Source organism: Homarus americanus, unplaced genomic scaffold, assembly GCF_018991925.1.
Source record: "Homarus americanus isolate GMGI-L3 unplaced genomic scaffold, GMGI_Hamer_2.0 scaffold19318, whole genome shotgun sequence".
Classification (NCBI taxonomy): domain Eukaryota; kingdom Metazoa; phylum Arthropoda; class Malacostraca; order Decapoda; family Nephropidae; genus Homarus; species Homarus americanus.
The window spans coordinates 6130947-6144324 of NW_024732238.1; the positions used below are offsets into that span (position 1 = coordinate 6130947).

Here is a 13378-nt window from a genome sequence, read left to right on the forward strand (position 1 = left end):
GGAGTCTATTTTTTTCTTCACAGTGAGGGTACAGCTGTCTACTAAGGATTTACAACAAAAGGATTCACCAATCTGCCTAGAGGAGTTGACCTTGGCTGTAACATTCAAGGAATAGAAATTCATTGTGCCAAAAGTGCTGCATTGAGGGTACACCTAAAATTCAGACCAGCCAGGGGATACAGTATAAGATTTAGACAAGATACAAAAAACTTACTCTCGACCTCCTGTGCCGTGAGATATGTGATATGATCGACCATTTTGATGTAAGCCTGTGCTGCACAGTAGCCATATCGCTCACGCCAACATAATTCATCTAAAACCAATTGTACTTGTTCTAAATTTAGATGTGACAGTGCACCCTGGAGGAAAAGAAAAGAAAAATATTAAAAAAATTAAATAAAGATGATTATGATACTACCAAGTTTCTGCATTTTACATTATTAGTAATTCCAAACTTTCTTACAACTCTACACCTTTACTGTACACAGCATATGAAATTTAAGAATAAAGAATAATTTTTCACATGAGTGAATAAGGAGAAACTGAACAATAAGGCAACTGACTGAATGACTGTGCTGGAGATGAGCAGAGAGTTTGAGGAGTAGGTTGTAAGATGATAGTAGGAGAATGATGACGCATTGAAAGATTATTTGTAGATATAACAACACTGAGAATATTAGAGAAATGAAATAAGTAAACATACTGGTAATAAAAGAAAACTACAGTACTGTATAGTATTATTTTTTAATATCATCAATAATTATTTGTCTCGTAATTTCAAGCTACTTACAGTACTTGTTAATCAAAGTTTGGATTTTTATTTAATTTTTTAAACAAGTGCAAATTTTCATAAATCAGGTTGTATTTGAATGAAGTGGTCCAAAGTAGCTTGGGAACAACTTTTGAAATTTATACAACAGGAAAACTGCATATGAGCAAACATATTTAACACACGGTAAAAAGCGTTAATTTATTTTTCAATTCAACATAATATACTGTATACTGTACTGTATGTATATTAATATTATACTGTACCCGTACTCGTGTATTAGTTGATGTCATGTACGTCGTCCCCTGACTTTTTGCCACAAATCAATGTTATCGCTGTTCTTTTTCATGTTCACTCCTAAGAAACAGCAGAATCAACTTTACACATTTTTTCAACAGATGATGATAAAGTACTTTTTCTTGCATTAATGTTAATATCATTATTTATAATAATAATACTGTACCCCCAAAGAGGATGACACTTACTACTACCAGTAATACAGTAGAGTACATACCATAATCGAACTGTAATTAAAATTGCAAACTTCCCAAGACTGTACTGTTCAGTATTACGTATACTACTATTACTTTGGTGATACACATTAACCAACAAAACAACCTTACTAAACTAATACAGTATTGAAGTTGATTATTCCCATTAGATTCATGTGGGCAAATGACAGACAGTTCATATGGGGGAAACTTCAATAGGTCAGTGTGCATTGCTTTGGTCATTTGTCACACTCACCATGGCCATCAGGAGACAGCAACACACCATGTACACACTTTTAGTCTGTTGTGCTTTGCATTATACAGTATACATATCAAGTAATTAAAAAACTGTGATGAGTTTACCTTATTGTGGAAAAAAAAATACTGTAATAAATAACTAATGTAGTAAGCACACCTCATTCATAATTTCAGTGATGCGGATATGGATTAGCTTCAGCCAGGGCAGAATCATATGATAGTTACTGCCTCCCACCTACTGCATCACTTACACACTGCCTCTCTACCACAAATGTCACTATTCTTCAAATGACTGTCATTCATGATACAATATTGTATATTTGTTAATCATTAGTTACTAAAGATATATAACTGTTTATTTATATATTTTTGTCTTGGGAAAGTTTTTTGGCCTTAAATGAACTTTAACAAATACTGTATCGTGTACATGAGATGACAAGGGAAGGGTCGATTGCTGAGTGGCGCTTGCGATCATATTTGAATACCAAGTGAAGCTTACTTTTAGTTTAATAAATGTTAACTTCCAATTTTGTCAACTTCCCATCTACTCAGCAGATATTGTGTGTATTTTGCAAACAAAGCACTAATATACTATAAAGGAGAAAATAACAAATACTGTACTGTAAAATAAGTGAAAAGCATTTATGTACAGAACAGTATCATGTACATGTATACCCAATAAAAAATTATTCGGCACCCTTACTGCGTGATACAATAAGCCGAGTAATTTTTCAGTGGGTGTACCTCTCTATACCGAAATAGCTGGTGAGCAGCCAGTTCAGTATAGGGAATTTTTCAGCATAAAATGAATCCGATAAACTTGTCTTAGTTCAGATAAAGTACAGTATCACAATGCCAGAATTTTTTGTTACAGTGGTCCCTCGGTTAACGAACACAATTCGTTCCAGAAGATCGTTCGTTAACCGAAAATTTCGTTAACCGAAACCATTGTTTCAATGGGATATTGGGTAATTGGTTCCAGCTCACAGAAAAGTATATACAAAGTAAAGCCAGAATATAGTTTACATTGCTGGAATTCTTATAAGATAGTGATTAATTTGAATATAAACAAGCGAAAATTTGCATTAGACATACAAATTTTAGATCTAATTTACAAATTTTATTAGAGAGAGCAAAAATTTTATCTTTTGTGCAAAATATATGACGTTTATATTAAAATTATTCCCTCTTGCAAGGATTTCAGCAATGCAAATTATATTATCCTAACTTTAGTCTGAGGTATTATTTATCTTTAAACCTGTAAACCTAGTCATTTTCTCAGGAAGGTGGAGGGTAGGGAGGGAGGGGTGACAGTGACATATTATTGACAGTTGGCGCCTGTGGTGTGAAGTAATTAATTGTTAATTTATATCCTTTAGATTGATTTTTTGTTTTTTGCTTATACAATTTAATAGAAGTGACTAGGGTGAATTTAATTTGCATTGCTGGAATTCTTATAAGATATTGATTAGTTTGAATGTAAACATGGAAGAGATCACTGAATTGGCTGAGTACCTCCTCAGCTTATCAGCTGATGTTCAAAACAAAATGTGATTTTCGTAAGGATTTCATTAATCAAATTTTTTTTCGTTAACCGAATTAAAGATTCTTATGGAAGGTAATTCGTTAACCGAGAGACCACTGTATATAGTTAGGTAACATGAGGTTTAGAAACACTAAATATCATACAGAAAAAATTACAATAACACACAATACTGTAGATATTGTACAAAGAGTAGTTCTATACAGTCGACCCTCGTTAAAATGGACCCCTTTAATCTGGATATCGGATAAACCAGACGAAATCTGAGTTAAGCGAGGGACTGTCCGTGTCAAATTTCTGGTTCTGGGATTGTCCGATAGATGGCTCGCGCGCGCCAGACCGCCAGTCATTGTTGACTTTTAGCGCCATATTCGAGTATCAGTGTTGTGTTGCCCTGCAATTTTCCTTGATATTTCAGTGATTAGGTATCTTTTAGCCTTGTATTTTACATCATGCCTTCAAGGGGGAGTAATACGCCGAAGAGGAAGTATGTGACCCTTTCTGTGAACCAAAAACTGGAACTTATAAAGAAGTTAGAGGCTGGTGCTTCGGTGGCTAGAGTTTGTGACGAGTATGGTGTTAAAAAGCAAACAGTTTCGGACATACGCATGGCTAAGGACAAACTCACTGCATTTTCTTTGAAATATACTGTTGATGCAAATTCTAAATCATCATCTGTTGGTGCAAGGAAGCATATGAGAGTGGCAAAAGATACAAATCTTGAGGAGGCAGTGACGAAGTGGTTTATGCAGCAACGATCCTGTGGTAATGTCATCCGTGGTGTAGAAATTCAAGCTGCTGCTGCTGAGCTAGCAAGTCATATGGACATCGAGAATTTCGAAGCTAGTGACTGGTGGTTATGGCGATTTAGAAATCGCCATGGAATGTGTAATAAAATTACCCATGCTTGGAAAAAACTTCTGTACAATGTGGAGGTAGAGTATGATTTCGAAGGATTCGAGGCAAGGGACTCTCATCGTATCCTTCAGAGGGCCGGCGAAAATGATGTCACAGAAGACGACATCAGAAACTGGCTAGAAGACACAGAGGGTGACCCTGGATACCAAGTCTTAACAGAAGAAGAAATAGCGGATAAGTTCTCGTTGGTGACAGCAGAGATAGTGAAGATGAGGAAGAAGACGAACCATTGCCCAAGAAACCCAAACTCTCTTAATACTAGAATCCATTGATAATGTCATTTCGTACATTGAATTGTCAGCAGAAACTGATGATGTTCAGCATTACTATAAACATATTAGAGCCTTTAGGGAACTCATTATCCAGAAGCAGCATCAGCAAGGTAAACAACTGAAACTCGACTCATTCTTCAAGCCAGTTCGTCCCAACTCTGCTGCAGCTATTGAGCCTGCTGACAATATTGATGACCCTCCTGCTGCTGACTCGGGCCATCCTCAGTCACCTCAGCCTTCTACGAGTGGGGGACAAGGACCAGTGGAGCATCATAGCTCTACTGACTCCGAATGACAAGTTATCACCTCTACCCCCACCTCCACCACATCAAGCTCATCTGTCATCTACCAAAGGTAAATGAAATTAACAATTTCATTATTAACTTTTTTATTAGTACATATTGTAATGTTTTATATAGCTAGTTATATGATGTTTACAGTATTTCCTGTATTTTTGTTACTGTGTATCATGTTCAGTGTACAGTGTATGTACGGTACTGTATTTCCAATATCATATACGTAGGCCTATGCAATATTAACCCCTAAATCGGTTAATTCGGACAATTGGCTAAAACGGACACCCTTCACCCCCTATTAGTCCGTTTTAACGAGGGTTGACTGTACATTACAGAGCTCCTTCCTCGGCTGTCTGGGAGGTTAGCTTAGGGAAATTTGCTTTATGTTTTTTTGGTCATGTTAGCTCAAGTATTACTGAAGTATTAGTAATTATTGGTAGGTGGATGAGGCACCATTGTCAGTAGCTCACACTTTTATATTTAATCATGAGAAAATTGAATGTTTTGAGTAGGTCATCATATAATATTACAAGTGTTAAATTAATGAATCTAATAATGCATATTATTTATACTTTATTACAGTACAGTCGGCCCTTAACATATGCGGGTTTAACATACACGGATTTGCAAATACGCGGATTGCCGCCAGAGGAATATACATTCAAATCGCGCCGACACCACACACTGCACACCGCCCGCCACGCCACACACACACACACATCGCCCGCCACACCACCCTGCGTTCCCGCACTCCCTCAGTCAGTCAGTCAGTCAGTCTCGCTGTAACCACGCTTGTGTTGACATCAGCATTGTAGTTGCTACCCACATTTATCATGGCCCCCCAAGAGAATAAGGTGTTTGTAAACATATACATAGTGTTTTTCTTTACTTAAATAAGGACATGGGGGGCCAGTGGTGTTTGGGGGGAGGGGCAGGAAAAATACGCGGATTCTTAACATTCGCGGGTATCTCTGTTACCTAAACCCCCGCGTATGTTAAGGGCCGACTGTACTGTACAATATTACATAGAAATAATAAGTACAACTATATGGATACATTGTACAAAAACCACTTACTTTGTTTTAATATATATAATAATAATGGTTGACCCTCGCGTAACGAGGATGGCTGGCCCAAGGGCCACCTAGGCAAAAATTTGTATAAAGTGTAGAAGCTGTTGCCGACACAACAACCATGCTCTAAGTTAACGAGCTGCATGATCCAGTATCAAGGAATAGTCTGAGAAGACCGGACAACTCGCCAATCGCACTGGCTAACCATTACCCTGGAAAACTATTCCCAAATCGATTAACATCCAGGTTCCCAATTACTGCTGGGTAAACGGAGACAAATGGCGTGATGAAATTTGCCCAATGTTTCACCCTGTCCGGGGATAGACCCGGGTCCGCTCGCTTGCGAAGCAAGCATGCTGACCATTACACCACAGGTCGCCAAAAATTTATATATATATATATATATATATATATATATATATATATATATATATATATATATATATATATATATATATATATATATATATATATATATATATATATATATATATATATATATATATATATATATATATATATATATATATATATATATATATATATATATATATATATATATATATATATATATATATATATATATATATATATATATATATATATATATATATATATATATATATATATATATATATATATATATATATATATACAGTTAACCTCACTGCGTTAATGTAACCCGGAGACCGCGGAAAGCGAGAAACGCGTAAAGTGAATAACATAACATATGGGATTAATTGAAATGGAGTCCAGGCCGATCCCCAAACTCCACTTTTTGACGACACATAACTATGTTGTAGTAAAAATTTTATCTTAACTTTATGATGGTATGAAAAAACAAGTAATATAGAAGAGGTTAGGTTAGGAAAAATAAAGGTTAACATAGGAAAAATAAAGGTTAGGTTAGAAAACTAAAAATTAGGTGGAACACTTACGGTAGTAGAAGAGATGGGTCGGCATACGGGGATGGAGGCTGGTTCCGAGGCAGAGGGCAGATTACTGGCCCTCAGGTGAATCACCATTACTAGGTGAATCACCATCACTGTCACTTACAGTTGTCAGGGCTTCCCTGACAAATCCCTCAAAGTCATCTTCACTGCCACTATCACTGCGGCGGTCGTAAGTCCCGACGGTCGTAAGTCGTAGCAGTCGTAAGTCGGGGTCTGTCTATATATATATATATATATATATATATATATATATATATATATATATATATATATATATATATATATATATATATATATATATATATATATATATATATATATATACACACACACACACACACACACACACACACACACACACACACACACACACAGTAGTATATGGAAATTTACCTGAAACATCTTAGGGACATGTCTCCGTAAGTAAGACATAATTCTTGCATTAGATTGAAGGTTCTCTTCATTGTCACTTGTTTCACATACAATAACCTGTAATAGTTCATTTTCAAATTTTAATTTCATACAAAATTAATAATTTCATGAATTATGTGTACAATTAACTGTGTGGCAAATAAATGTTGTCAGGTGGTGTAAGAACCAAGTTATTTGAGGTCGAGTTTCATGATTCTAACATTTAACAATTTCTCTGAATGTCAACATTCAAAACACAAAAGTGTTGAGGAATATGGGGATATCATTTACCATATCATAAATCAACCACATTACTTATAAATGATAGTGCCACCACCACATAACTTATAAGTGGTAGTGCCACCACCACAACTTTTCTACCCTAGACTAGCATTGTGGAACTACCAGTTTCAGAGTGTTTTTCCTATGATTCTTGTTGAACAAACACCAAGCTACAGTATAAATATAAGACTGACCCTGTAAATCACATTTCATAGCCAAGTTGAGCCAAGCAAGCTTAAGGCTCTCCCTTGGGTTCTACCCTGAGTTCAGTTGGTGTTGAAACTCCAGTAGGGCTGATAAAGAATAAGGAATAGTGTATGCATAAGCTGTTGTAGAACAAGGACTTGAGTAGCACTCAGCCTTATGAAGTAAACTTCTGTTTTCCAGACCCCACTCTAAGGACTATGTTTGTGATGGAAGAGTTGCCCTTCCAGGGGGTCCCCGGGTTACAAATGGGTTCCGTTCCTGAGGACGTTCTTAAGTCAGAAATGTACGCAAGTCGGAACACATCTTATATGTATACTGTACTTACAGAACATTGTTTAAAATCCCATTATATCATAGCCTAAGTCCTTATATAAATCTAAAATCACTTAATTTAATAGAAAAGAAGAAAGAGAATGACAAAATACAGTAAATTAAAGTAAAAAATAAGTCATCAGGTTAATAATATACAGTACTGTACTGTAAATTTAAAGTTTAACGTCAATTGTCTCAGCAGGCGTTCATAAGTCGGGGACCCCCTGTATTGATAAATCAGTTCCAACTGTTATATGTAAAAGGATAGCCAAGTTGTAACTCACAGACTTGATGGATAAAATTATGAGTCTCCTTGGTCAGGTTTGACTATACTGTACAGTACAGTACAGGTATTTGAGAATTCTCCAGGAACAATTCTTCATTCTCATCAAATATGTTATTATAGAACTTTTCACCCAGTGACAAAAAAGTTTGTTAGAATGGGATATGGGGAAAAGAAAGATAGGAGGAGAATGGGGAAGAATAGAATGGGTGAGGTAAAGTAATCTGGATAGATGTAAACTAAATTGCAATTATTTTTGTTAAGAAATCTTATAATTTGTAAAAACTACCCATAAAATAAAATTCTGATTTAAAATTACTGTTATGTAAATTTGGTAAACTCTGAATGAGAAGTTGCAAATTTTTTTTTAAATTTCTTCTTCATAGAGAGAAGGATAAAAAGAAAAGTACTGTATACTGAAAGGTTAATACTATACCTTTCCATAATTCATGTTGTATAAACAGTTTCTGTCAACAGACTGGTCACAGAGTATTATGGCATTGATATGAACAACTCTTTCTAATGGCTTGAGAATGCGCACAAACCGCCGTGATGAACTACCTGGTTCAGGTTCAAACGCAAACAACCGGTAAGATTTCATTATTCGGTCATATAGACCCAGGATCTCCACCTGAAAAAACAATAGTAATTAAAAGGATTGTGATGCTTAAATAACAAAACAAACTAGATTTATATTAAATGTTACAAAAAAACTCTTAATCTTATCATAAAGTGTATCGACAAATTAAGAAGTTTTGTAATCACACTTGATTGCATTGCTAGTGAGTCTCCCCAACATCAAGCTATGGTACAATGTGTACATACTAGTATGTGTGCCACCTGTTAGTAAATAAAGATACTAATGTTGATGGTTCAGACTCGAACCTCATAGCTTCACTGTCACTGATGGGGATACTTTACTCAAATTCTTCATCATGGGTTTTGGAACAGAGCATGGTGAGTGTAACAAATTATTTCATTGTATTAGTTATTAGTCATACAATATGAGTACATATATACTGTACAAACCTTAAGTGCTTTCTTAGCGCCATCTGCTGTGCTGGTGCCAAGACTGACAATGCCAAGCTCTACAGTTGTTCCATCAAAGCCAAAATCATATACCTTATCTTGAAGCATGACAGAACTTATGCATCTCATGTACTGGTACATTTTGTTGATGAAAGTTTTTTCCACCTGCAATAAATGAGGGAAACTTAGTGACGTTATATGTAATGTACTGTACTGTATACCTTTTGGCTTCCATTTATTCTTACAAAATCTAGGATGATGATACATTTGCACTCTGTATCATGCAAACACACATTCATTCATAACCTTCTTCCATTCTCATCAACATGGGAATGGACAAGGTTTCTATTCTCTTAACTTCCTTACTCCATTACATTCTGAATAGGGTGGTACCAGCTATGTGAGAATACAGTAATAAGGACACACAACAATAATTGTGTTAACTAAAAACTGTACAACACTTGGAAGCAAACACAGCTAGTTTCTGTGCGCTATATAAATTGCTTTGCAACACAAGAAACTTCATAAGAATAAACTACAATATGTTGTTTTGTGAATTTGTGTTTTTGTAAAAGAAGTAACCTCTCGGAAGTGTAAATGGGCTTACATTTCAGTGTTTCTAATATTATGAAACATTGCAACTGCAATTAGATGGCATCCAAATACATAACTGGCAACTGTTGTTGACTAATCAACATGAATATCATTCAAAAATCTTTATTATCAGAGCAACATTGCCACATGATCAAAAAGTTAATACAGCCCAAAAACTAATTCCTACAGTCAATTGTACATGTACATGGTAATAATCTGTGACCAAAGGAAAGTCAGAGTTTCCAAACAAATTTTTTACGAGTAGGAAACTTGATATTATGCTATTGCTATCACAAAGAGATGCTCTACAACTGAGCCATGTTTCTGAGTACTGTATGTAAATAAAACTTGTAAGTACTTTTGTACAAAGTATTTTGATGGAGGATCATTTGTCTTCAACTTATTTCTTCAAACTTAATGATCTGCAACTGCCCTATAAAATAATACTGTTCCCTATCTGGACAATTCAAAATCAACTTAAATAAAATATTGTAAAAACACTAGTAGACGTATTTCAATACTATTACTACTAAAGGAAAGCATTTTTGATGTCTCACCTTAACCCATAATTCCACATTGCTGATAGAAGTCTGGCACGCCCAGTGGTATACCAGTTTGAGCACAGAAGTGGGAGGTACTTTGTCGATTGGAGTTGACCCGAAGATAGAACCACTGTACACGGACACATACTTCTTTCCACAACACTCACTAATCCACACGTATCCTCCACTAGAGGATAGAACTTTTGGGTCCAAGAACTTTCCCAGCTGTAAGAACCAGTTGGAAAATGAGTTTAAAAGATTGAATACAATAATATACTAAACTCATCTATCACAAAAAAAATTATCTAATAGTGGACAATTTTCAGAATACCCACAATTCTAGCACACGTCCACACTGTATCATGGTAATGTACCACGTCCACACTCTCATGGTAATGTAGTTGCTGTGATGTACCCAACCACATTACTCTATGGGGTAAACAATGTTTTATTCCAGACACAACACCTAAGCACTGGTGGCACTTAAACATACACGTACAGAAATTTGAGTCACTATGGTCTTGTCACTAGACCACAGTGTTTGGTATAGTGGTGAACAAATGTTACGAGCAATTTTCTTACAAAATAACACACAGTATTCATTATGAAAAACAAATAACCTGCCAAACTAATTAAGAACACTGCACATAAGTGAACATAGTGAAAAAAACATATAAACGATGTTGGTTATTTTCACTGTCTCCAGATAGTAAATTCAAATAAAAGATGCAAAGCTCAGACAAGACTTACTGTGAGTTTCACAGGAGTTTCGCTGAATGGTATCTTGTGTATTGAACAATACTGGGTGTTGCGTATTAACCTTACAGTGAGCAACCACTCAACGAACTCTTGTGGAGATTTGAAGAGGACCGATTTAATTTCTGCATCTGTATAAATAATGACAATTATTGAATGTATACAGTACTGTATATATAGAAAGTGGGATTTCATAAACCTAAGCACACAATTCTTAATAAAGTAAAAAATCTCCCCAGGCATTTCAATAAATAGTTCCACTGCAATGGTCTTTTATTGGTGTGCAAGTCCCTGATTATCAGTAAGTAAGAATAAATAACTTTATTTAGGCCATATAACTTGTTCATATAATTCCACTTACAACTGCACCCTAATAAATGAGTTTGTGTAATGACAAGGGTGAAATCAGACAAGTGTTAAAATACACCCAGTAGGCTGATGTACTGTACTGTACTGTACACTCAAGTACTGACCACCAATTAGGGATTATGACAGAATAAGGTTCAATTACAGGAGGTAGGTATTAGGTACAGTATTATCTTTTAACTTACTTGGTCATTTTATTACCATACCTATACAAATCTACAAAAAATCACATCAAAAAGTACAATGCAATAACAACTTGTTCCAATATGGTTCATTGGTTGTTTAATCAATTTAAAATCCTAACTGACTTTGCATATCCACACTGCCAGGCTGGCTCAACATGTCTTTCTACAGACATTTGTATCACACAAGTACTATAATCAAAGAGGACCATAAAATTAACAAATGGAGTCATAAAGAGGCATGGGTCATGACAATACCCCACTAACTTTAGCAGCCAGAGTCAAATGGACTATAAAGTTAAGTGATGCACAATGACTGGCAGATGGACTTCTTAGAAGGGCAAGGGCCCTCATAATAACTGGTTCTTGTGTGGTCAGGAGGTAAAAATGGGACTAAAGCTGACCTTTAAGTTCTGTATGCCAAGTACTATATTTAAAAGAAAAGAATGTTTGGGATATATTAATAAGATATTGCACTTATAAATGCAAATTTGCAGAGATTACTGTTGAATAATTAGCATATACAGTACAGTAAGTGTATCAATATCAGCATTTTAGAAAAATCTAAATTACAACTTTTAGTCTCACTGAATAAAATATCCATACAATGTATGCGATCTTTAACTGGTATGTTAAACCACGAGGATTAAGACATTATGTTGACATTCATTCCCACAGATAGCAATAACATGAACAGATACTCAGACTTACCGAGTTCTTTCCGTAGACTAATTGCAACTGCTGGGGGAAGGGTGTTCTTTGGTCTGGCGATAACATTAAGTAGGGGCAAGAACTTATTGATGGGAGGACTTGTCCCGCCACTGGTATTTGGAGGGCTGTTACCACATGATATGGTAGATGTTGTCTGCAAAATCAATTGTACCAATAATTTGTAATAATTCATTGTTTATGAACACTACCTCTATAACAATTAATCCTAGAAGTCACAACCAAATATTAAACAGTATTTCAGGTGATCTTATTATGTACTCTTGCTTTCCCTTATAAACAATGCTCCCAATCCACTTTCTTTTTCTTCTCATTTATCTCTCTAATAAGAAAGTGGCACCCAAATGGGTACAAAGTTAGCTTCCCGTCCTAAGGGTAACTAGTTCCTCTTAATCCACTTTGTTGTAAATATGTACCTAATTTCACAGCTCAGGTGATGGTTTTTGGGTGCAGTGCTGGCCAGCCACACTGCCTCCTCATACAACAAAGGTTAATATTCAATGGGCTGTATACACACTGTCCCTAACAGGCCATCAAGCATTAGAGACCCAGTCTTCTTAAACAATTATTTTTTTTTTTGCACACATTCCACTTAAGGATTCTATGACTTTCTCAACTACTTCCTTCACAATTATGTTCCATCAAACAGCTTCATTACTTTCTCTCTCTCCTTCCTTCTGTTCCTATAGTCCTCTTGTATTTCATAACACAATATCTTGTTTCATTTTCATAGTTCAACTACAATAATCTTAAGACAAAAATTCTTGCTAAAATTTTTGTAATGCCAAATTGTCCCCTTTCTGAATACTGTACTGTAATTGTTTTCTGAAATTCACCATCCTCCCTCCCATCTCATAAAAAAATGTTTTACCTACCAGTATGGTACTCAACTTTTCTTCAATAACCTCCCAGGTGATGACTGTAAGCAATCAAGAATATCTAGATGAAGTCAAGGTCTTCTATTTAATTTATAGGAAAGTAACAAACAGTATGTGTCATTCAATCTTATCGGTACAAGACATGTATGAGATATGAAATTGATTAAGCTTACAGAAACATATGGAGTCACTAACATTTGCCTCAGCAGTTATCAAATACTATCAACTAAGAAA

The 13378-nt window shown here is 35.4% G+C and overlaps 1 protein-coding gene across 1 annotated transcript in view; it reads right to left on the reverse strand.

The window, feature by feature from the left end:
- Nucleotides 1-13378, reverse strand: part of LOC121868391 — a 42553-nt gene that overhangs the window by 20268 nt on the left and 8907 nt on the right. The window contains exons 8-14 of the mRNA XM_042368977.1: nucleotides 12249-12402; nucleotides 10984-11120; nucleotides 10249-10458; nucleotides 9098-9262; nucleotides 8505-8699; nucleotides 6967-7062; nucleotides 215-359 (exon numbers count right to left, since the gene is read on the reverse strand). Coding sequence (XP_042224911.1) covers nucleotides 215-359; nucleotides 6967-7062; nucleotides 8505-8699; nucleotides 9098-9262; nucleotides 10249-10458; nucleotides 10984-11120; nucleotides 12249-12402 — 1102 coding nt within the window. The remainder of the gene's footprint in view (nucleotides 1-214; nucleotides 360-6966; nucleotides 7063-8504; nucleotides 8700-9097; nucleotides 9263-10248; nucleotides 10459-10983; nucleotides 11121-12248; nucleotides 12403-13378) is intronic.